The sequence below is a fragment of the Hordeum vulgare genome, chromosome 7H, assembly GCF_904849725.1.
Source record: "Hordeum vulgare subsp. vulgare chromosome 7H, MorexV3_pseudomolecules_assembly, whole genome shotgun sequence".
Taxonomy (NCBI): Eukaryota; Viridiplantae; Streptophyta; class Magnoliopsida; order Poales; family Poaceae; genus Hordeum; species Hordeum vulgare.
Genome location: NC_058524.1, coordinates 119,378,524 through 119,404,090, shown reverse-complemented (window position 1 = coordinate 119,404,090; position 25,567 = coordinate 119,378,524). Strand labels below are relative to the sequence as shown.

At 51.1% G+C, this 25,567-nt stretch overlaps 1 protein-coding gene and 1 pseudogene across 1 annotated transcript; one reads left to right on the top strand and one right to left on the bottom strand.

Moving 5' to 3' along the window:
• The first annotated feature begins 8,629 nt into the window (after positions 1 to 8,629).
• LOC123412344 lies at positions 8,630 to 10,373 on the top strand. Its single transcript, XM_045105297.1, has one exon. It carries the CDS (start codon positions 8,944 to 8,946, stop codon positions 10,351 to 10,353), a length of 1,410 nt encoding a protein of 469 aa, XP_044961232.1. The 5' UTR covers positions 8,630 to 8,943; the 3' UTR covers positions 10,354 to 10,373.
• Positions 10,374 to 14,992: 4,619 nt separating this feature from the next.
• On the bottom strand, positions 14,993 to 24,030 carry LOC123412345 (annotated as a pseudogene).
• Positions 24,031 to 25,567: the final 1,537 nt, after the last annotated feature.

The window sequence follows — 25,567 nt, the reverse complement described above, 5'->3', positions numbered from 1 at the left end:
GGAAGAAATCTGCGGCTCGCTGTGGTGCACACGTTGCTCTGTCCTTGGTCCGAGTGCATTGCAAGGAGGTGCGCGAGGAGAAGCTGAAAGCGTTGAAGGTCGCCAACATGAAGAAACTTCGATTCGAAGACTTCATGGAAACCTTCCTTGAAAGTGCCACCCGCATCGCCGACGGAATCGACCTGGACACCTTCGTGGAGCCCTCCAGTCCTGGCGCCAATCCAGACGACGCGTAAGAAAACTTTATCCACGGTATGCCGAGTGTTGATTTGTAAGAAACTTTGGCCACTGCTGTTGGCCGTCACATTCTTGTTTCGGTGTGGGTAAGCTTGATCCACACCGAGCCACTATCTTTGTTTGAACCTTGAATCGAATCCGTTGCTCTTCTATTGCAATTTTGACTCGAGTTTTTGTTTGGCGTTTCTTGGTGAAGCCAAAGGCAAACATTCGGAACATGTCAGTTGTCTTGACATCTGCATGAGCCTCATTGAGGGTCCGTAGAATTTCTGATTCGATCTGTATGATCACCGAGTGGATCGGTAGGATCGCCGAGTGGATCAGTAGGATCGCCGAGTGGATCGGTAGGACGTACTCGGAGGTCAAAGAGTACTTGGGCGATACGGGATCGCAGCTAGGTTGTCGACTGCGACTATCAGGTCGCACTCGGGGCGAGTTGGTACTGATGTAGTTGTCAGTTGTTTTGACGCCCGCATGAGCCTCAATGAGGGTCTGCAACTCATGTAGTTGTCAGTTGTTTTGACCTCCACATGAGCCTCAATGAGGGTCTGCAGCTCATGTAGTTGTCAGTTGTTTTGACATCCACATGAGCCTCAATGAGGGTCTGCTACTCATGTAGTTGTCAGTTGTTTTGACATCCACATGAGCCTCAATGAGGGTCTGCTACTCATGTAGTTGTCAGTTGTTTTGACCTCCACATGAGCCTCAATGAGGGTCTGTTGAGTTCCTGAGTGTACCTGTAGGATACAGTCGGAGGCATGCCGGTGCTTAGGCGATTCTGGATCGCAGCTAAGTCCCCGAGTGTGACGTTAAGTGCACACTCGGAGAAAGTTAATACTCAGGCGATTCTGGATCGCAGCTAAGCCCCCAAGTGTGGCGTTAAGTGCACACTCGGAGAATGTTAATACTTAGGCGATTCTGGATCGCAGCTAAGTCCCCGAGTGTGACGTTAAGTGCACACTCGGAGAAAGTTAATACTTAGGCGATTCTGGATCGCACCTAAGTCCCCGAGTGTGACGTTAAGTGCACACTCGGAGAAAGTTAATACTTAGGCGATTCTGGATCGCAGCTAAGTCCTCGAGTGTGACGTTAAGTGCACACTCGGAGAAAATTAATACTTAGGCGATTCTGGATCGCAGCTAAGTCCCCGAGTGTGACGTTAAGTGCACACTCGGAGAAAGTTAATACTTAGGCGATTCTGGATCGCAGCTAAGTCCCCGAGTGTGCCGTTAAGTGCACACTCGGAGAAAATTAATACTTAGGCGATTCTGGATCGCAGCTAAGTCCCCGAGTGTGACGTTAAGTGCACACTCGGAGAAAGTTAATACTTAGGCGATTCTGGATCGCAGCTAAGTCTTCGAGTGTGACGTTAAGTGCACACTCGGAGAAAGTTAATACTTAGGCGATTCTGGATCGCAGCTAAGTCTTCGAGTGTGACGTTAAGTGCACACTCGGAGAAAGTTAATACTTAGGCGATTCTGGATCGCAGCTAAGCCCCCGAGTGTGACGTTAAGTGCACACTCAGAGAAAGTTAATACTTAGGCGATTCTGGATCGCAGCTAAGTCCCCGACTATGACGTTAAGTGCACACTCGGAGAAAGTTAATACTTAGGCGATTCTGGATCGCAGCTAAGCCCCCGAGTGTGACGTTAAGTGCACACTTGGAGAAAGTTAATACTTAGGCGATTCTGGATCGCAGCTAAGTCCCCGAGTGTGACGTTAAGTGCACACTCGGAGAAAGTTAATACTTAGGTGATTCTGGATCGCAGCTAAGCCCCCGAGTGTGACGTTAAGTGCACACTCGGAGAAAGTTAATACTTAGGCGATTCTGGATCGCAGCTAAGTTTTTTTTTTAGACCGGAGTCTGCGACCACGGAAGAACTTTGAACCTGCAAAAAACTCAATCTGTTTTATATTATTTCACCAATACTTGTTCTGTACATTGCTTCCGTCGATGGTCACGTGTAGAAGCGCTTCAGGAGATCTCCGTTCCATGCTCGCGGCTCGTCTGTCTCCCTGTCGACGTTGTAGAGTCTGTATGCTCCATTATTCAGCACCTTGGAGATGATGAAGGGTCCTTCCCAGGCAGGAGCCAACTTGTGAGGTCTTTGCTGATCCACTACGAGCACCAGGTCGCCTGCTTGAAACGTACGACTCCTGACGTGTTGCGCGTGAAAACGCCGCAGATCTTGTTGATAAATGGTTGAGCGAGTCAGTGCCATCTCGCGCTCCTCCTCTAGAAGGTCCACTCCATCTTGCCTTGCTTGTTCTGCTTCAGCTTCGGAGAAGAGTTCGACTCGTGGAGCACTGTGAAGTAAGTCACTCGGAAGGACTGCTTCTGCTCCGTAGACGAGGAAGAACGGTGATCGCCCTGTAGATCTGTTCGGGGTTGTGCGAAGACCCCAAAGCACTGAAGGTAGCTCGGTGACCCATGCGCCAGCGGCATGTCCCACCTCTCGCAGGAGTCTGGGCTTCAAACCTTGCAGAATAAGTCCATTCGCCCGCTCTGCTTGTCCATTGGACTGAGGATGCGCCACGGAAGCAAAATCCACTCGGATACCTTGGCTTGTACGGAAATCTTTGAATCTGTCTGTGTCAAAGTTTGTCCCGTTGTCCGTGATTATGTTGTTAGGTACACCGAATCTGGAGATGATGTCACTGACAAACTTGACGGCTGTTGAGGCGTCAAGCTTCTTGATGGGCTTGGCTTCGATCCATTTCGTGAACTTATCGACTGCCACCAACAGATGTGTGTATCCCCCTTGGCCTGTCCTAAATGGACCGACTGTATCTAATCCCCACACTACGAACGGCCAGACAAGAGGGATTGTCTTCAATGCAGATGTTGGCTTGTGTGACTTGTTGGAGTAGAACTAACAACCCTCACATCGGTCGACCATATCTTTAGCCATCTCGTTTGCCTGCAGCCAGAAGAAACCAGCCCTGAATGCCTTGGCGACGATTGCTCTCGAAGAGGCATGATGACCGCAGGTTCCTGAGTGAATGTCTTCCAGGATTAGTTGCCCCTCCTCTGGGGCGATGCATCGTTGAAGAACGCCTGGAACGCTTTCCTTGTACAATTGGCCATCAATGACAGTGAATGACTTCGACCTGCGGACTATCTGCCTGGCCTAGACTTTGTCTTCTGGTAGTTCCTGCCTCAGGATATAGGCAATGATCGGCACAGTCCAATCGGGGATGACAGCAAGAATCTCCATGACCAGATCAACCATAGCAGGTACATCGACTTCAGTCGGATCTGTTGAACTCTTTGGTTGTACTGGTTCCTCTGTAAAAGGATCTTCTTTGACTGAGGGAAGGTGGAGGTGCTCGAGGCAGACGTCACTCGGGACTGGTCTCCGAGTGGATCCGAGTTTTGCCAACTCATCAGCTGCTTGGTTCTTCAGTCTCGGAACATGGTGAAGTTCTAGACCTTCAAACTTCTTCTCAAGCTTCCTCACTGCGTTGCAGTATGTGGTCATGGTGGGGTTCCTGACGTCCCACTCTTTCATCACTTGATTGACCACCAAATCCGAATCGCCGTAGACCATCAGGCGACGGACGCCGAGTGAGATGGCCATGCGCAACCCGTAGAGGAGAGCTTCATACTCTGCCTCGTTGTTGGAGGAATCGAAGTGTATCTGTAGCACGTACTTGAGTTTGTCGCCCTTTGGCGATATGATCACAACGCCAGCGCCGGAGCCATTCAACATCTTGGACCCATCGAAGAACATGTCCAATGGGCCGAGTAGATGTGGGTCGGTTGCTGTTATTCTACCCATTCCGCTATGAAGTCAGCCAGAGCTTGAGACTTAATAGCTTTCTTGGCCTCGAACTTGATATCGCAGTACAACATCTCCATTGCCCACTTCGCCACTCGGCCTGACGCGTCTCGATTGTGGAGAATTTCCGACAACGGAGCATCAGAAACGACAGACACCGAGTGGTCTTGGAAATAATGGGCCACCTTCTTCGCAGTCATGTAGATCTCGTAGATAAGTTTTTGATAGTGGGGATACCTCTGCTTGGAAGGAGTCAGGACTTCGGAGACGTAGTACACTGGCCACTGAACTTTGTATGCTTTGCCTTCTTCTTCTCGTTTGACTGTAAGAACAGTACTGACGACTTGATTTGTAGCCGCGATATACAGAAGAAGGGGCTCTTTACTGAGCGGAGCAGTAAGAACCGGCTGGGTGGAAAGTAGGACTTTGAGGTCGTCGAATGCGACTTGGGCTTCGTCTGTCCACTCGAAAGTATTTGATTTCTTCATGAGTCGGTACAGAGGAAGTGCTTTCTCGCCAAGTCGACTGATGAACCTGCTCAAAGCCGCTAGGCAACCTGTGAGCCGTTGAACATCGTGTATTCTGACCGGCCTCTCCATTCGGACGATGGTCCCGATCTTTTCGGGGTTGACATCGATCCCTCGTTCGGAAACGAAGAAACCGAGTAACTTCCCGCTGGGAACGCCGAATGAACATTTGGCGGGGTTGAGCTTGATATCGTACCTACGAAGGTTGGCGAATGTTTCCGCCAAGTCAGTCAGCAGGTCGGAACCTTTGCGTGACTTGACTACGATATCGTCCATATATGCCTCCACATTCCGACCGATCTGGTCGAGAAGGCATTTTTGGATCATGCGCATAAAGGTAGCTCCCGCATTCTTCAAACCGAATGGCATAGTGATGTAGCAGAAGCACCCGAATGGGGTGATGAAGGCTGTTTTTAATTCATCGGGGCCATACAGACGGATCTGATGATAGCCCGAGTAGGCATCAAGGAATGACAAGCGCTCGCAACCCGCAGTCGAATCGACAATTTGATCTATGCGGGGGAGAGGAAAATGGTCTTTCGGACAGACCTTATTGAGATGCTTGAAGTCGATGCACATTCGGAGCGACTTGTCCTTCTTGGGCACCATGACAACATTGGCAAGCCACTCGGAGTGGTGAACCTCGCGAATGAAGTTGGCTGCCAGCAGCTTGGCCACCTCTTCCCCGATTGCCTTCCTCTTGTGCACGGCGGATCGGCGCAGGCGCTCTCGGATGGGCCGAGCGGTGGAATCCACATGCAGTCGGTGCTCAGCCAACTCCCTGGGTACACCTGGCATGTCAGAGGGTTTCCATGCGAAGATGTCCCAGTTCGCATGGAGGAATTGGGTGAGCTCGGCTTCCTATTTAGGATCGAGGGTGGTGGAGATGTTCGTCGGGGCGGCAGTGTCGTCCATCGGGTGGATGCCGACCTTCTTCGTTTCTCCCGCCGACAGGAATGCAAACTCTGAAGCTGGCTTCTTCGAGCGCATCAGGTCGGCGGGGTCGACTGTTTTCTTGTACTCGTCGAGCTCGAGGACGGCCATCTGCTGATCGGCGATTCTCGATCCCTGCTGCAGACACTCTTCAGCTCGTTGTCGATTGCCCGTGATGGTGATCACGCCTTTCGGGCCCGGCATCTTCAGCTTCAGGTATACGTAACATGGACGGGCCATGAAACGCGCATACGCTGGGCGGCCCAGAATTGCGTGGTAAGCGCTCTGGAAGTCCACCACCTCGAACATCAGATTTTCCTTGCGGAAGTTCTTGTCGGAGCCGAAAGTGACGTCCAACGCAATCTGGCCGAGTGACTTGGCCTTCCGTCCAGGGACGACTCCATGGAACTGCATGCTGCTCTCGCTGAGTTTGGACATCGGAATGCCCATCCCCTTGAGAGTGGCAGCATACATGATGTTCAAGCCTCTGCCGCCGTCCATGAGGACTTTGCGCAGTCGGACTCCTTCCACCACCGGGTCGACGACGAGAGCCTGTCTCCCCGGGGTGGGTACATGTGCCAGATGATCCGACTGGTCGAAGGTGATCGCAGTCTGAGACCATTTGAGGAACTTGGGGTTGGTAGGGGTGGCCATGTTCACCTCCCTGTTCACCAGCTTCAGTTGACTCTTGCTCTCAACATCAGCAAAAATCATGAGTGTTGCATGGACTTGGGGGAACGGATCCTCCTTATCCTCTTCATCCTGTTCGTTGTCCTTTTCACTAGGTTGCCCTTCGCTGAACCCCTGGATCAGGAGGTGACACTATCGAGTGGTATGCTTCGCATATATGGGGTTGCCCTCTTCATCCATCTTTGTATGAACCGGACATGGCTAGTCCAGGATGGGGTTATTGAACTGCTTCTTCTTGGGGGTGAATTGAGCCTTCCCTTTGCCTTTGAACTTGGCATTGGTTACGGCTGCAGCTTCTGCTTGCGGAGCGGTCGGAGCTTTCTGCTTCTGCTTCCGAGTGTTGCTCCCATCTCCATCAGCGACTGTTTTGTGCTTGCCGCTTCGGATGCGGTCTTCTTCTTCGCCATTTGCATAGCGTGTTGCTATCTCCATCATCTTGCTCATGGAGATGTCGCCTGTTCGGCCGAACTTCAGGTACAGATCCCTGTACCGCACGCCTGCCTTGAAGGTGTAGACTGCTTGATGTTCCGTGATGTTCTCCACTGTGTGGTAGAGAGTTGTCCAACGCTGAATGAAATCTCGCAGGGGCTCATTCTGTTTCTGGACGCAGTGCTGGAGCTCCACGAGGCCAGCAGGGCGCTTGCACGTCCCTTCGAAGGTCCTGATGAACACTCGGGCCAGATCTGCCCAGCTGTAGATGCTTGAGGGGGCCAACTGGTTCAGCCACGCTCGCGCCGAGCCGTCGAGCATCAGAGGGAGGTGCTTCATGGCGACATGGTCGTCTCCTCCTCCGATCTGGACTGCTACTCGGTAATCATCGAGCCACGTTTCTGGCTTGGACTCCCCTGTAAACTTGCTAATTCCCGTCGCCAATCGGAAGTTGGGAGGGATGTCAGCCGAACGGATGGCTCGACTGAAACACTCGGGACCAGAAACGATGGCCCTGCTTCCACTCGGACGGTCAATATCGTAACCATCGCGGTGGGCTCGGCCCCTGTCGACTCTCCGCTGGGTGATATGCCCTCTTGCGTCGGGCCTTGGGTCGTAAGTGCCGCCGACTGAACGCCGATCATCATGATGTCGGGGCCCGTAGGGCCCACCCTGCGGAGGGGTGCGTGAACGGCGACGATCTTCGGGATTTATGGAACGACTGCCTCCTCTGTGTCGCTGATGAGAACCAGGGCTATGAACTGACGGATGCGTATTCGCATGAACAGAACTATTGTAGATCCTGTTGTGCGACTGGGAGACCGCCGAATTTTGCTGATGCACCGTATGCAACAGGGCGCGGATTTGCTCGATTCCCCTGCCAGCCTCTGAATCAGTCGGCTGAAGGGAATCGGCTATCTTGGCAACCGCGGCCAAGTTGAGGAGAGGTGTGCGGAACAGCTCCACGTTGCTCCGTCGAGTGTGCCGACTGGCAGAACGGCGAGGCGGACGACGCGCGCCGGACGTTTCGCCGATCTCGTGCTCGTTCCGGCCAGCTTGACGGGGATCTTCATGGGAATTTGCCATGTGTACTTCTGCTGCAAGCCCGCGACCCGCGTACTCGGAAGGAAACTCAGTCAGAACCGAGCCCGAGCGCTGGGACGGCGGGGCAACCACAACTGACTCTAGAACCGCCACTTGTGAAGACGCGTTCTGGCGCGCCTGGGCGTGTTGCACCCAACGCTGGAGCCGCGGACAGCGGGACCGCTTGTTGCGGCACGTGACGGTGGTGTAGGTCGACACCGGAGCCGACTGCTGGAGAAGAAGAATGTCGCGGGCGCCGGCACGGAAGTGCGTAGCCCCGCGACGGGGAAGCGCCTCGACGTCGAGAGGGGCGTCCCGAAGCCATGCCGAATCGTCGACGTCCAACAGTTCCCACAGGACGTCCCCGACGAGCGCGCATTCTTCATGCAAAGAAGGGCGGAGAGGAGGGCGGAGCGAGTTGCCTATCGCGAGGACAGGCGTATGCGGAAGCAGGCCACGCTCTTTAACATCAACCTCAAGGGAGCGTCGACTTGGGACCCCGACGATCAACGGTGGGCTAACGCCTTCATCACGACAGAGGAGTCGGACACCAGAGCGTCAGAGGAAGACAATGAGGAGTAGTTTTTATCGTCTTTTAGTATGTATATTTTTATCTATAATAACTATCGACAAGGAGTAATTTTTATCTAATGAAGTATCTATACCATTGTTTTAAAAAAAATCTATCTATGCTATTGTTTGTATCTTTTTTATCTATGTCTATCATCTTATTTTTGTATAGAATGTATATCGCGCCGATCTAAATTTTAGCGTTTATGCTGGATCAGCATGCGCGCATTTTTTTCAGCGACTGACCGCTGGAGCCAGCGCTCTACGGCCCGTAAAAATTGTATTTTAGCCCGCCGTCCGGTTGCACGTGTTGAAGATGCTCTAAGGTAAGTTTTCTCCAACTACAATTATTTAGGAATGGAGGGAGTAGCATATTACTCAAAATCAAAAAGATATACAATCAGCACGGCATCTTCAGGGCCGCATCATGATCGGATTCAAGGAGAATTTCATCAGAAGATTAAAGCGATGGGAGCGAGCAAGTTTCATCGGGAGAAACTGGGACCGAATCGGATTCAGAGAAATGAAATCTGACGCGTGCTCCATCTGTGCATGTCCATCGTTTATAAATACCAAAGTACAAAACACCTTCGCATCCCACGACACCTTCCGATCCAGCCGCCACCCTCTCCCAAATCCCCAGTCGCCAGCCCTCGATCCCATCCCTAGCTAGAAGCAGCACGCCGGCCGGGATGGAAGGGCTCGACGTCGACGACGTCTTCCAGCACTGCCGGCTGAACCCTACGGAAGTGGATGCCGTCACGTACTACCTGCCACGCCTCCTCTCCGGCGAGACGCTGCACGGCGTCGAGAAGTTCATCCACAGCGTCGAAATCTCCGGCTGCGAGCCCAAGGATCTCGCCGCCCGATACGCGCCCGTGCCGCAGGCCGTGAGCAGCGGCGACCGGTTCTTCTTCACCACGTGCAAGAGCAAGAACGGGAGCAAACTCCAGAGCGTGCGCAGCGCCGGCGGCGGCACCTGGACCATCCAGAAGACCACGGAGATCAGCCACGCGGGAGGCAAGGTCGGCGAGGTCAAGAACCTGTCGTTCAAAAAGAAGGGCAAGTCCACCGGCTGGGTCATGGAGGAGTACCGGTGCCTGCTGCCTGAGGCCACCATCGCCGAGGGGGTGAAGGTGTTCTGCAGGATGCACTTGGCTCAGCATGCTCCAGCCGCCGCTCGCCAAGAATCGGCCGCGTACATGCTTCAAGAATCGCAGCCAGAGGCCGCGACTGCGAGCACGCAGGCACAGAAGAGGCCAGCGCCCGCTGCCGCCGCCGATCCTCATCCGCCGCGCCCCAAGAAAAGGATGCGCGTTGCCACACCATCCTTCACCGCTGCTGCACCAGTTTTCTCGCCGGATGAGTCAATACCTGAAGCCGACGACGACGGCATGGGCGGGTTCTCTTGCTCAATGGAAGATCTTTTCAGGCTGCAAGTCGACGAAACTCTCAGGGTGGGAGCTACAGAGAACATCTCTCCGCTCGAAGCTGAAGAGAACATCGAACAGTCTCACCACTCTGAACCAGACGAGGAGCTGCAGTTCCTACTCGATGAAGCAGCAGCAGAGCATGAACCACAGGCCGTCCCTGAAACTGAAGCAGAGTGGCAGGCCGACGAGGCGCTCGGGAAGGATGGGGAGGCATATGGCTTTGATATCGAAGAACTAAAGAGAATGATGGAAGCCGACGATGCGCTCGGGGAGGATGGGGAAGCAGATGGTTTTTATATTGACGAACTAACGAGAATGATGGAAGCCGACCCAATTGAAGTCACTGGAGCGAAAACTGGCGTGGAGATGGACCAACAGGAACCTCTGTACCTGGATTGCTTGGACCAAGTCATGCTGGAGGATCGGGCCATGGACAACCCTGCCTTCCGTGATGCTGAGAAGGAAGAGAGGCACAATGACGCGCCGGATCTTGACGCACCATCACTTGAGGGACACGACCACTTGTTCAAATTGCCGCCGAGCTTCTTCGATCCATTTGAAGCAGCGTGGAAGGCCGAAGAGGCGCTCGAGAACGAGATGAGGAACAATACCGCGGCCGATCTGCTTGGAGGATACGACAACTTCTTCTCGTCTGCAAGTGTCCATTAAATCCGATGTTGAAATTGTATGCAAAGTGTATATGAGGATATTCACTGGCTGATATATTAGTTCGTCCTTGTACGGTCGCCACGGATGTACCTCTGAGCAATTTTCTCCACTTGTTCATGCAAGCTACTGAAACTGTTGTTCTTCTTCTTTCTCCTGTGATGGATTTCTGAACCTTGCATTCGCCTGCACTATACTTCTTCTGCTATGTTTCCTGTGATGGACCATCTTAAAACTGCTCTTATCTTTTTGTATATTAGTCTCAGATAAGCAAGCATAATGCAGTTATGATCTGGGCAGCCGTAGATAAGCAGTAACTCTGTTTGTAAAATCAAAACTGTTTCGCTGCTCGTGATAATCTACAGAACAACTTCAAGTTCATAAGTTGCAGAGCAAATTCAAGTTTGAGGCCAAAAAAAAAATTGTTGTGTCTATTTTGCATCGCTGAATTCATGCCTTTTATCATCAACTAAAGCCCGATCCTTATGGGAGATGCTAAATTATTCTTCGTTCTCCTGTGATGAATTTTCTGAACCTTGCATTCGCAAATTTGTATGTTGTGGCTCATGTATTTTCGTTTAGTTTCTCTCAGGTCTCAGCTTCAAACTTGTTAGTAGAACTTCTCATGATTCTGGTCAATTTCTATTCATGGTCAACTGCTAAGCTCTTTGGTTCAGTTCTTTCGCTCACATTTGGTTCTACATGAATCAACTCCGAAGTCTCGTTTTTAGTGAGGTCGATGGTGTCTCGTATCGTCTTGAGTCTTAACTTGCACGTCAAGGTTCAAAAGGAAACGCGAGGAGTCGAACTCCTGACCGCAAGCTATAAAAGCTACGGCGGTTGACGCTCGAGTTGTAAGTTGTTCTTAGCCATAACAAAACGCGAGTACTTAAGTACTAGCAACAGCGGCATCCCTTTTTTCAAAAACAACCCAACATTTCTGGCAAAAAATGTGAACAAGTTTCTTAAAACATGCGAATAATGTTTGAAATTGAAAAAATAATAACTAAATATGAATATTTTTTGAAAAAAATCAATTTAATACGAAAAACGTGAACAATTTTTTATACATGCTGAAAAAATGTTAAATATACACTAAACAATTTTTAAATACCCAGTGAACATTTTTGTGATATATGCTGAAGCATTTTTAATACACATTGAACATTTTTGTGATATAGACTGAACAATTTTTAAATACACATTTAGAATTTTGTGATATACGCTGAACAATATTTTAGTACACAATGCACATTTTTGTGATATATGCTAAACAATTTTTGTTTCGTGAACAAGTTGTAAAAAGTGAACAAAATTTGAAAACATGAGCAAAATTTGGAAAAAAAAGAACAAAATTTAAAAACATGAACAATTTTGGAAATCATGAACAAATATTGGAATTTCAAACTTTTTTGAAAAATAAAAACGAAAAAACTGTAAAATAAAATAAATAGAAAAGGGAAAAAACTGAAAAAAAGGAAGAAAGAAAAAAGAAACAGGAATAATGAAAAAAAACGGCAAAAGAAAAGAAACAGAAGTAACCAGTTGAGCTAACGTGCTAGAAGGTTCCCAAAACGAGTATCAAAATAGGAATTGCCATCGATGGTGGCCTGCCGGGCGTTGTATGGGCTATGGACTGGGCGGGCCATAGCTCATGGGTCAATTTGTTTTTTTCTAGGGTACTCATGGGTCAATTACTCTCTTCTTCATTTTTTGCTTTATTTTTGTACTTTTATTTATACTTTAAAATATTGTACATATATATGCAAAAAACATTCTTTAAAAACGCATTTGAAAAATGTTTAATAAGTATTAAAATGTTAAATAAATATTAGGAAAAGGTTCAACAAGTATTTGAAATTTTTTAATAAGTGTTAAAAGTTGAACAAGTATTTAACAATGTTGAATGAGTATTAAAAATTGTTGAACGAGTATTCAGAAGATATTAAACGAGTATTTAGAAAATGTTGAATAAGTATTAAAAATGGAATAAGTTTTTCAAAATGTTGAATAAGTACTAAGAATGTTGAACGAGCTTTAAAAATTGTTGAATGAGTATTATAATTTTTTTGAATAAGTGTTAAAAATATTGAACGAGTATTTGAAAATTGTTCACCTAGAACATCATCCACCCAGACTAAGGCCACCACCCAGACTGAGGCCACCATCGTCTACCCAGAACGAAGCTTCGACCCGTCCGGGGCCTGACACTGGTCCATTCGAGCATGAGCTCCCAATCATGGCCGTCACCATCGCACACGCACCCCACGCCGTCGGACCGAACCGGAAAGAAGAGAGGCACCACCACCATCGCACCATGCCGCCACTCAAGCCGCGACAAGAGACCCGACGACCGATGTAACCACCATGCGACGGCCAAACCGGACCGGGACAAGGGGAAACCCCTCCCCCTCAAGGTCTAGCCCTCCACCCACCAGAGGTGCGAGGAGACATCACAACTGACCAACACGAATAGCCTCGAGTCGGACCCCCCGCGTCGCGCCTGCAACCGCGGTCAGAGAAGGGACAGGGCCACCAGCACGCGCCCGTAGCCCGTAACCGCTGGCGGCCATGTTCGAGCAAATTCCCCCAAGGTAAAGAAACATGCAAAACTTGAAGGGTTCTTTATCGGGCACGAAGATGTAGTTTGACTCTGATTTAAGCATTGTATATGAGCTCGTGTGGCTCCTTTTTCATGGTCGATTACTTGTTTATGAGGATTTGATTTGACCGAAGAATAGGACATTGCTACGCTAGTGGCGATGCAGAAGAGGAAGAAGTCGAAGCACGACGGTTTCGTGTTTGGTCGTGAGTTCATCCAGAGAGAATGGGTTGATGCGCAACTACTTTGGTACACCACCGTTTTTCAGAGGTACTTTCGTCGCCAATTTAGGATGTCCAAAGATTTGTTCATCCACATTTGCATTTCCGTGAAGTAGCATGCCGATCCTTCAAGCAAAGAAGGAATTATGCCAGTTTGCTTGAACATAGTACCGAGCAGAAGGTCACTTCCGCTTTGCACATGATGGCCTATGGTGTTCCGACATATTATATCAATGACAATTTGATGATGGCAGAGAGCACTTCTATCTTCTATGTAAAACAATTTGTAAAGACAATGGTAGGTTCATAGTACTTGAGAGCACCCAATGTTTAGGATATTTAGAAGCTTTTGAAGAGGATCGAAGTCTGTGGGTTTCCGGATATGCTTGGGTCCATCGATTGCATGCATGCACTGAAAGTGAAAGAATTGTTTTAAAGTATGGCATGGACAGTTCAAGAAATGCTCGAAGGATGCCAACATCGTTCTTGAGGTCGTTGCTGGTTAAGAAACATGGATTTGGCACTCAGATTTTGGGATGTCTGGATCTTGCAACGATATCTATGTGCTCGACCGGCAACTCTTTTTTGCCAATTTAGCCAATGGAGAAGCTCCACCGATGACCTTTGAAGCAAATAGCCGCATATACTTGCAAATCGAGATTCGGATACACATGATAAACTTCAGAAAGACTTGATGAAGGAGCACTGAAAATGACATGGCAAAAGAACCGCCGAGTTTCATTATTTGTTAGTTGTATTGTGCACATGTTGTAGTTGTGATGCATTTGATTTTATGGATTTGATGAATTATGTAATAACTTAATATTGTGGACACGTGAAAATTTGAAATTTTAATTCAGGATGTTTTTATTTCAAATTGTGCAACTGCACAGTGGCTGTACACATTCACGCGGCCATCGGTTGGTTTTACATCTTCACATTTACATCAATTATTGGGGTTGGAGTTTTACGTCACAAATATACTTCATCTGTTAGAGTTGGCTCTTTTTTGAGATGTAAAAAACACATTTTGGTGATTTAAATTATACAAAACCCAGTTTTACATCTTCAAATTTATATCATCTATTGGAGATGCTCTTAGACTACTCAAATGCAGAATTCAGGTCAGGTAAGCAGACATAATTGCTAAAAGTTTAGATCATCATGTGTACGGTCAGTTCCAACGTGGTCAGTTGTTCGGTTCGGTTTTGGCACGGTTCCTTGTTCAGTTCGACACGGTTCCTTGTTCAGTTCGACTATTGGAATTATCTTTAGCATGCATCTCGTTATATTTAAAAGATGCATATGGATCAACTGCAAAAATAAATAAAAAATCTATTGATGGTACTATTAGAATTATCTTTAGCATGCATGTTGTTATATTTGAAAGCTGTATATTTGAATTATCTTTTCATTTAGAAACTAAAAGTATTTGTTATCTGAATTATTATTATTTTGCATTACTTTTTTCAGGAATACGTGAAAGCTTGCGTGTTATTGCATTGATAGGAGCTGAAAGGGGTGCGAGGGTAGCCACAGATGTACCTTTGAGGAATTTGCTCCACTTGTTCATGCAATCTAAAACTGTGGCTCTACTTCTTGCTGCTGTGAGCCTGCAATGGTACTTCTGCTCTGTTTCAAGATATATACTACTCCTGTGAGTATAATCTTGTTTTTCGTGTCTTGGGCTGGAATATGCCGTCTGATCCCAAGCATAGTAGGTGCGGTTCTGATCCCATGGAGAATTTGTAAGCTATGTGTCAGTTAGTACAATCTAGTTTTATGGACATATATCTAGTTGACAATGAACAATAGCGTATTAAAATAAAGGTTGATGCAGAATCAGCATGAACTAATCTATTATACATACTACATCATGTGGATTGATTTACATTGAGAGAAAACAGTATTTAGAATGTTTTTGATACGAAATCAGACTATCCTAGGCGTTTAGTCGAGTTATACACAACCCCATTTTCTGTAGCTGTGTTCTCCACGTCACCACGCACCACAGTTTGTTTTCATCAGTTGCCCAGGCCACTGGTGAGCCACCCCTATTGTTGTCAGCCTAGTGAGCTTTCCATTCCATGTGCAACTGGCCATAATTGTAGTTAGATCTTGTTGCAGTGTCATGCTAGCTACTTGGCGTATTACGTCGCAGTACTGATCATATGTTATCATATGAAATCCTCGTATTTTTGCGATTTGTGAATCAGCTGTTCATCTGGTAACTGTCCTCTGATACATCAATATCAAGAAATGACCCCAGTACCTGAACCACAAGCTACCGGCTGAAAAAAAAAACAAGAGTCAATATTTTCGCTCTGGGAACTACTCCCTCCTGTAGGAAACCTAAGGTGTTAAATTTATTGTCCAAGTTTGAAGTATAATATTACAAAACACAGTCACAAGAAAGTACTTTTGGAAAAACATAGCCTTATTGTGCTTTAACATAACCCACATATTCTCATATTAGTAGTTGCATAAATTTGAACTTGGATGGCCAAACTACGCCCTACATTTCCAAAGAGTGAAGGAACATTGATGGTTTGTACTGCAACTAATCATCAACTTTCATCATTGAAAATTCGTAATGCAGAATGTAGCTGAGAATGTGGTGGATGGTGAATAAGTACCTAGGATGAAGACAGCTCCAATAAGTCTAGTAATGTCCCATCTCTCACCATGAATTGCCCATGCAAAAGTAGCACCCCATACTGGTTCCAGACCATAAATTATTGCAGTTTCTGTAGCTGATACATCACGCATAGCAACAATCTGATGACAGGAAAATAACAGGTAAAAAAGAAGGTATTCCAATAAAAATCTTTGACACCAAACTGAAAAGAATTGACATTGCAAGACTAGTTACTGACCTCTGCCCATAAACAAAATGTTGTTGTGATTATGCCTGTGTATAGTATTGCTAGCCAAGGAAACGATGACATCATACTGAATAACTCTGTTGGCGTCCGTGATTTTAACTTCCAGGGTACCACATTCTGGAGGAAGCATTTAACAATGAACGAGACTGCCAAGACAACAGCTACGACAACAACCTGATTTTAAACCCATTTTTAGAACACTTCATCGAGAAGAAAGTGGAAAATCTTCACAAGATAAATGCAAGAGAAGCATTGAAATTTTATCGATAACTAACCTGACATCCAACAAGGGCTAGGAAATTTTCTTTCTTCATTTTCCTGGAAATATGCTCGGTTCTGAGCATGTGAATTCCAAAACAAAAGGCACTAAGGAGGGTCAGAAGATCACCAACCTAAAGACTGTACGCAGAGACAAAATCAATCAAAGGTACATGCAACAATCATGAGGGATGACTTTGACAAAGAGGGAGATCAAATTAAAGATTCAGGAAAAACATAGTAGATTCGAGAGGAAGAAAGGGGATTGGGGATGCAATTGCAATATTTAAATGGTTCATTCCAATACAAAACCAAAATAAATAAAGAAAAGTTGCAGCAGGCCTTTGTCCTACTGTACAGCTAAAAAAACAATACACCATTCATGGCTTATCTAGCCAGGTAGTCACTGCCAATGGAGCTAGAGCCATACATGATATGTCCAAGTTGTGCAGTTATTATCAACTTAGTGAATCAAGAATACAGAGGTCAAATTCTAAAGCACACTAATTCAGAGCTCAAATTCTAAAGCACACTAATCTTGACACAGAACAGTATTATAAGCCATAAGACAAATAAAAACGTTCAGAATAACTTGTGGATCTTTACATGTAGATAGTGGACTTACACATGGTGGAGAACCACTTAACTCCAGAATACCAACCACAAGAACTGATAAACATGCTCCAAGTCATGTATATGCAGGTATTTCTGCTCCAAGAATACCATCCAAGAAAGGAACAATGATCACCTGAATATGTTTGTGTTATGACCGGTACAACGTACCAACGAAGGAGGCCCAATGGGCAGGGTTAATTACGGGCTTAGCCCAAGTTATCTTACCTATCTTAGAGTCCAAGTTATATTAGAGTCCAAGTTAGAGTCCAAGTTATCTAGGGTTTAGTGGAGGCTGTCCTCCTATATAAACACATGTACCCCTTCGATATTAAGCAGACAATAAACAGTATATTCTGTTGACGTCTCCCTCAGGAGACGAGAGCCCCAAACCCTAGCCGCCTCTCTCTCTCTCTCTCACGCCGCGACGGCGCCCAACCGCCGGCGCCGGCGTCCCCAACCTCGCAGCCCGCACTTCCACCCCTACAACCTACGTCCGAGACCTGGTAGAACCCTAGCCTCTACCAATTTGGTATCAGGTAGCTTGGGTTCGATGAGTTTGTCGGACCTTCCCACCACCACCGCCTTCCCCGCCACCTCGCAGCAGCCGTCGCCGCCGCTGGCCACCTCAGATCCGGCCGCCTTCGGTCCCGTGGCCCTGGCGGCCGAACCCGCCGCCGTCCTCTCCCCGGCGGAGATGTCCTCGGCGATCCGTGACCTCAACCTGGCGGTCTCGAACCTCCGGACTTTCCTCCAGGCTCCGTACGCAACCCCGCCACCACCGCCTCCGCCGGCGGCGCCCTTCGCGCCACCGCCCCCGGCCACTGTCGCGCCCCAGGGCCTGCCGATCACCCAGGTCCGGTGGCCGCCGTCGCCGTCCCCGCTACCGACGTGGATTGACACGCCGACCTACACGACAGCGCCACTACAACCGACGGTGTTGCAGCCACCCGCCCCCACCTTCGGGGGGGTCGGCGGGTACACTGATCCGTACGCCGGGAGCTCCGTGGTGCCGCAGCACTCTCCTTCCACCGCGTTGGGTCGTCACGAGGGCACCTACGCGGCATCGCCACACGTGCAGCAGCCACCCCGCTTCACCAAGCTGGAGTTCGCCACCTACGACGGCACCGTCGACCCCCTGAAGTGGCTCAATCAGTGCAACCAGTTTTTCAGGGGGCAGCGGACCATGGCGTCCGACCGCACGTGGATCGCCTCCTACCACCTCCGTGGCGCCGCCCAGACTTGGTACTACGCCCTCGAGCAGGACGAGGGCGGGATGCCTCCGTGGGAGCGCTTTCGCGACCTGTGTCTCCTCCGGTTCGCCCCCCCCCCCCATACGTGGGAGCCGCTTGGCCGAGCTCGGTCGCCTTCCCTTCACCACCTCGGTGCAGGACTTCGCCGACCGCTTCCAGACGTTGGCCTGCCATGCGCCTGACGTCACGGCTCGCCAACGAGCCGAGCTCTTCGTCGGCAGCCTTCCCGACCACATCCGCATCGACGTCGAGATGCGCGACCCCCAGGACCTACAGACGGCCATGTATTACGCACACGCGTACGAGCAGCGCGCCAACGCCCTGCAGCAGGCGTTCCCGGGCCGCGGCACGCGTCCCCCGACCCGCCCCGCCCCGGCGGCCGCCACCCCGACACGCCCCGCCCTGCCGGCCACTATTGCGGCTGCCCCCGCGCCGACACGCACCTTCCGGCGCTTGACGTCGGCCGAGCAGCTCGAGCGGCGCCGCAAGGGCCTGTGCTTCAACTGCGACGAGCCGTATGCGCCGGGTCATACGTGAGCCCGCCTGTTCTACTTGGAGACCGTCGACGACGCGGAGGTGGAGGCCCTCACCGCGGAGCTCGACGCCACCACACTCTCCGAGGCCGGCGTCACGACCTACGGGCCGGTCGACGCGACCGCCTTCGTCGTCTCCCTTCATGCCATGGCTGGCATCAAGACGGCAAAGACGATGCTGCCTCCGGTGACGATCAACAGGGAGCGTCTCACCGCGCTCGTGGACACGGGTTCGACGCACAACTTCCTGTCCGGGGACGCCATGCGCCGCCTCGCACTCCAACCGGCGGGCTCGGAGAAGTTCAGCGTCACCGTCGCCAACGGGGACCGCCTTGCTTGCCAGGGGGTGGTGCAGCAGGTTCCCGTCCTCATCGGCGACGAGCCGTTCTCCATCGACTGCGTCGGCATCGACCTGGGCTGCTACGACTTCATCCTCGGCATCGACTTCCTGTCCACTCTCGGCCCCATCCTTTGGGACCTCGATGTGTTGTCCCTCATCTTCTGGCGCGAGGGCGGCCGTCGCGTTCAGTGGACAGGCATCGGCGGCTCCGGCGCCGTGACTCCACAACTCCAGTTGATGGCGGCCGCACTGGGAGAGGCGCATCCCCTCCTGGCCGACCTCCTGCAGCAGCACAGCGACATCTTCGACGAGCCACAGGGCCTCCCTCCCGCGCGGCCCTGTGACCACCGCATCCACCTGCTGCCGGACACAGCACCTATAGCCGTGCGTCCGTACCGGTACCCTCAGCTGCAGAAAGACGAGCTCGAGCGTCAGGTGGCGGTCATGCTCGTGCAGGGAATCATCCGGATTTCGACATCGCCGTTCTCCGCCCCGGTGCTCCTTGTGCGCAAGCCCGACGACACATGGCGCTTCTGCATCGACTACCGCGCCCTCAACCCCCTGACGTCCAAGGACAAGTTCCCCATCCCCGTCGTGGATGAGCTCTTGGACGAGCTACACGGAGCGCGCTTCTTCACCAAGCTCGACCTTCGCTCGGGCTACCATCAGGTGCGCATGCACCCTGACGACATCGAGAAGACGGCGTTCCGCAGTCACCATGGCCACTTCGAGTTCCTGGTGATGTCGTTCGGCCTCTCCAACGCGTCGGCGACCTTCTAGGCCCTGATGAACGACGTGCTCAGCCCATACTTGCGTCGCTTTGTGCTTGTTTTCTTTGATGACATTCTCATCTACAGTGCATCTTGGGCGGAGCACCTACAACACGTGGTCATCATCTTCAACGAGCTTCGAGCGCATCGTCTTCACCTCAAGCGCTCGAAGTGCTCGTTCGGCACGACCTCCGTCGCGTACCTGGGGCACGTCATCTCGGCGGACGGGGTAGCGATGGACGCGGACAAGGTCGCCACCGTCGCCGCGTGGCCGATCCCGCGGTCACCGCGGGCGCTCCGCGGCTTCTTGGGCCTCGCCGGCTACTACCGGAAGTACATCCGGGACTTCGGCCTCATCGCCGGGCCACTGACGCGTCTCCTTCGACGCGACGCCTTCTCCTGGGACGAGGAGGCGACTACGGCATTCGAGGCTCTCCAGCGGGCGCTCACGACGGGACCCGTCCTCCAGATGTCGGACTTTGATATGCCGTTCATGGTGGACTGCGACGCCTCTGGCATCGGCTTCGGCGCCGTCCTCCACCAGGGCGAGGGACCGCTCGCCTTCTTCAGCCGCCCCTTCGCCGCTCGCCATCACAAGCTCGCGGCCTACGAGCGCGAGCTTATTGGGCTGGTTCAGGCGGTGCGCCACTGGCAGCCTTATCTTTGGGGCCGGTCATTCCGTGTGCGCACGGACCACTACAGCCTCAAGTTCTTGCTGGACCAGCGCCTCTCCACAGTTCCGCAACACCAGTGGATCAGCAAGCTCTTTGGCTTCGACTTCACTGTTGAGTACCGCCCTGGCCGTCTCAACACGGTCGCCGACGCCTTGTCCCGCCGCGACACTGAGGATGTCGCGGACGACGTCGCCATGGCTGGCACTATCATGTGCATTCGCTCCGGGCCATCTTTCGCCTTCATCGACGACATTCGCCAGGCAATTTCGACGGCCGTGGACGCCCAGGGCCTGCGCCAGCGCCTTGACGCCGGCGAGCTGGACGAGCCCTGGCGCTTGGACGAGGGGCTGCTCCTACATGGCCGCCGCATCTTCGTGCCCGACCATGGCGACCTGCGCCACCAGGTCCTGACCTTGGCGCACTCTGCAGGGCACGAGGGCGTGCAGAAGACTCTCCATCGTCTCCGTGCTGATTTTTACATCCCCGGTGATGGCGCGATGGTCCGCGACTGGGTGCGGTCGTGCGTGACGTGCCAGCGGAACAAGACGGAGACACTACGACCCACGGGTCTACTGCAGCCGCTGGACGTACCCTCCCAGGTGTGGGCGGATATTTCCATGGACTTCATCGAGGGCCTTCCCAAGGTGGGCGGCAAGTCCGTCATCCTCACGGTGGTTGACCGCTTCTCCAAGTACGCGCACTTCATCGCCCTGGGTCATCCATATACAGCCGCCTCCGTGGCGCGGGCCTTCTTCGACGGCATCGTCCGCCTCCACGGTTTTCCGTCGTCCATCGTCAGCGATCGTGATCCCGTGTTCACGGGACATGTCTGGCGGGATCTCTTTTGACTGGCGGGCGTGAAGCTCCGCATGAGCACGGCGTTCCACCCTCAGACAGACGGCCAATCCGAGGTGGTCAACAAGGTGATCGCCATGTACCTGCGCTGTGTTACTGGTGATCGTCCACGAGCTTGGGTGGACTGGTTGGCGTGGGCGGAGTACTGCTACAACACCTCCTATCACTCCGCCCTGCGCACCATGCCTTTCGAGGTGGTCTACGGGCGCCCACCTCCGGCGATGCTCCCTTACGAGCCTGGGACGGCTAGGTCCGAGACGGCGGGCAACTTACTCCGCACCCGCGACGACATTCTGGCTGAGGCACGCCAGCGTCTTCTCCAAGCACAGCAGCTGGCTCGGAAGTACTATGATGCTCATCATCGCGAGGCGGAGTTCGCGGTGGGCGATTGGGTGTGGCTGCGCCTCCTCCACAGGACCACGCAGTCTCTGGACCCGCGCTCCAAGCGCAAATTGGGACCTTGCTACGCCGGTCCCTTTCGTGTGCTGGAGCGTGTCGGCACACTCGCATACCGCTTGGAGCTGCCAGCTGGTTCTCGCCTCGACGACGTCTTCCATGTCGGCTTACTGAAGGCCTACCGCGGGGACCCTCCTGCAGCGACGCCGGCCCTTCCTCCTACTTCGGATGGCCGCCTCCTTCCAGCTTCCGCACAGGTGGCGAAGGTGCTGCAGGCGCAACAGCGTCGCGGCGTCTGGCATGTCTTGGTACAGTGGACCGGCCTGCCAGAGGAGGAAGCGACTTGGGAGAAGCTCGACGATTTCCGCCAGCAGTTTCCAGATGTTCAGCTCGAGGACGAGCTGTTTGAGAAGGCGGGGAGAGATGTTATGACCGGTACAACGTACCAACGGAGGAGGCCCAATGGCCAGGGTTAATTACGGGCTTAGCCCAAGTTATCTTACCTATCTTAGAGTCCAAGTTAGAGTCCAAGTTATCTAGGGTTTAGTGGAGGTTGTCCTCCTATATAAACACATGTACCCCTTCGATATTAAGCAGACAATAAATAGTATATTCTGTTGTCGTCTCCCTCAGGAGACGAGAGCCCCAAACCCTAGCCGCCTCTCTCTCTCTCTCACGCCGCGACGGCGCCCAACCGCCGGCGCCGGTGTCCCCAACCTCGCAGCCCGCACTTCCACCCCTACAACCTACGTCCGAGACCTGGTAGAACCCTAGCCTCTACCAGTTTGAGTAAAGACCATACACCATATCTTATATGGAATACATTATGGACTAAACTTGAGAAAGGATCTTACGGTGAGGGCGGATATGAAAGATGCACGACCAGCATCAGCAGTAACTAACCCAATAGACTGAGTGAGGTAGGCCAAGGTTACCCAAATCCCGAGTTCTACGCCCCTAATAACAACTTGCATGTCTCTGATTGACTTCAACAAGAATAGCACAAAAGGAATGGCCGCAATAGTGAAGCGTGTGATATTGAGAAGGTCAGGATCCAACATAGTTGGCGCTTCTTTGACAATAGAAATGTTGCTTGCTGGTAGAAAAAGAAAGTTCAATTCAGCTGACTATTCAGGAGAAAATCTCAGACAAGAAGTGATCAGCAGTACTCATCACATTTAAAATAGGGTAGCGAGGTGCGAATTTACTTGTATTGTTCATCTGAAATTGGATTCACATTTTCCAAATCACACTACTATAGTATAGTGTATTGACACTCATTTTATGTGCAATAATCGGAAAATGGAGCATGGACTTCTATTCTTAGTAAGCAAGCACTAAAGAAATATAACAGTAACACTCAATACTTGATGGTAGAGCCTTAGAGAAGAAAAAGAGGAGAATTGGCATGCTATACCAGGCAAAAAGGATAGATACAACATCCATGAGAAGGTATGCGCAATCACAAAATACATAGAATATACTGAACACGTTCGCAACAGTATTATGTGCGAATTGCAATCACACAATTTATACCTGAAATGTCCATTTCATAGATTAAGCTATTAATCCATGAATGAAGCCATAGTACGGTATATGTATTCCAAAAGGTATATTTCCGTGTACACTAGCTGACTAGCATGCAGGTACGACACAATTCTGTTGTCGTATTGAAATAAACCTCACCATTCCAATCCGAGAAGAAATCACCCGACATATGACACATCCCTCCCCTTGCCATTTCTCTCTGAAATACTATCGAACAGGTGGTGTGCAGCGTGCAGTGCATATCAGAAATGCGGAGCGGGGGAGCCGAATACGTCCATACCGAATATGAGGACTAGCAGGTTGAGCAGGGCTGGGCACCAATGACATGGCCTTCCGCCACGCAGCGCGCGCCTGCCGCCTGGCCTTCCACCGGGGCGTCGACAGCGGCTCCTCGGGGACGGGGCTGGAGGGCCCGCGCGTCCCGGCGGCACCGCCTTCCTCCACCACTCGCCCTCACCCGACGCCTTGTCCGGGTGGGACGACCTCCTCGCCGGAGGAGGCGCGGGGTCGCCGGACGGAGTCGCGGAAGGGGGCAGGAAGAGGTGGCGTCTTCTCGGCAAGGGCGTAGTGTGGGAGCCGGGGAGAGGGAGGTACGAGAGCAAGGGGAATGGGCTTCTCAAATGCGAAGGCGCCATGGGAGGGAAGGACTCGGGCGCCATGGGCGGAGAGGAGCATCTCGCCGGAGGAAGGAGGGGACGGTGAGACGATCGAGTGAGGGGTGCTGTGCTGAGTAGCAAGAGTAGGATATTATTTATTTATTTTTATTGAGAAAGAAGATATAGGCGGTTTTGAAAAAGATTTCCTTTTAAGGAAAGGCCACAACACAACACGACTTTATAATAAATTAATAAAATCAACAGACAACGAGAGTAACGACCGAACAATCTCTTCCTAATCCTAATAATAAAGCACCGATGGCTTCTGTCGTTCGTCTCACGATCGTAGGCCGTTTTGCAGAAAGGCCCCTGAGGTTTTAGGTATTCAACCCGCAGTCCTTCTGAGAGTGGATGTGTGTGATACCTTTTCGGTTTTACAAAAAAAAACTTCGTTTCACACTATTCAACCCGCAATCCTCTATCTAGCCGCAGCGAGGACGAGAAGATGAGGGACGGCGCCCTTGTCGACGGCGGCGAAGATGGCTAAAGCCGCGGTGGAGGACGGGAAGGTAGACACCGTGGGTGCGTGCTCAGGTAAGGTAGGCCATCCTTGTTGTGCTCGTGTGCATTGATGGAGGATGGAAGGGGGGACAAGTGGACATGTTCAGATGGGTACGCCGGCTTCCAGCGCCGGCCGCGAGCACGCACCGCGACGTGGGCTTGCCGGAGACGAGGCGGAGAAGGAGCGCGGAGGAAGGACACCTTGGTGCTCGTGGCCGCCGTTCTCGTGGATTGTTGTCACTGTGAGGGAGGGATTTGGCGGCTTGTGCGGGGGCTTGCTCTGGCGGCGGCGGCGGCCTTCTCGTCCATAGAAAAAGAGAGTTAGGGCATGAGGAAGAGAGGAAAGAGAGGAAGAAAGGAGAAGGAGAAGGGGCACAAAGGTGAGGGAGATAGTCACCAGCGATGGCGCCGCTGGTGACCGGTCGATGGCACGGCAGTGAGCTCCTGTTGAGGCGGCACACAACCAGCGCCGTCAGCGTCGAACATCAACTCATGCGCCTCACAAGACAACACCAGGAGGGTTTCTGGTCATCTGTGTGGTTCCTTCAAGCCAGTGCGCCCGATTAAACACGCAGTCGACAATGTATGGAGTTCTCGAGACCTACACGAACTGCATTTCTGCTGCCAATTCTTCTATCCCCACGCCTCTACTGTTGCTCCTTCTCCTTCTCTGATGCCCATGATTGCTCTAAACTTTCCCAAAGCTCCCTGCTCCTGCATCTAAGTGCAACCATGGTGCTGGTCTTAGCGGCAACAGAGTAGTGTTCGAGACGACGGGGGCCTGCTGTTATGGTGGTCCTTGAGCCCAAGGAGAAGTTGGCACCACCACCCCTTCGTTGTAGACATCCCCAGGTTCCTTTTTTCCATCTCCTCCTTTGTCCTCCTGTCTTGCCCCATCTCTCTGCTCTCAGGTCCAATCGGAGAACAGGTACATGCATCTGATATCCTATGGGTGCGTGATCCGGATTGATCTTAGGTTGGACAGCAGTGTGTAAATAATTTGGTAGATGTTTAACTGAATTTGATAATTTCTGGATGCTGAATGTGAGTTACGGTGTTAGAGGTCCTATGAATGCATTTAGCATGTGAAAAGATCTGTTCACTACTGTTCCA

Coding starts and splice junctions, on each gene's coding strand:
- LOC123412344 (XM_045105297.1), top strand. CDS start 8,944: ATGGAAGGGCTCGACGTCGACGACGTCTTCCAGCACTGCCGGCTGAAC.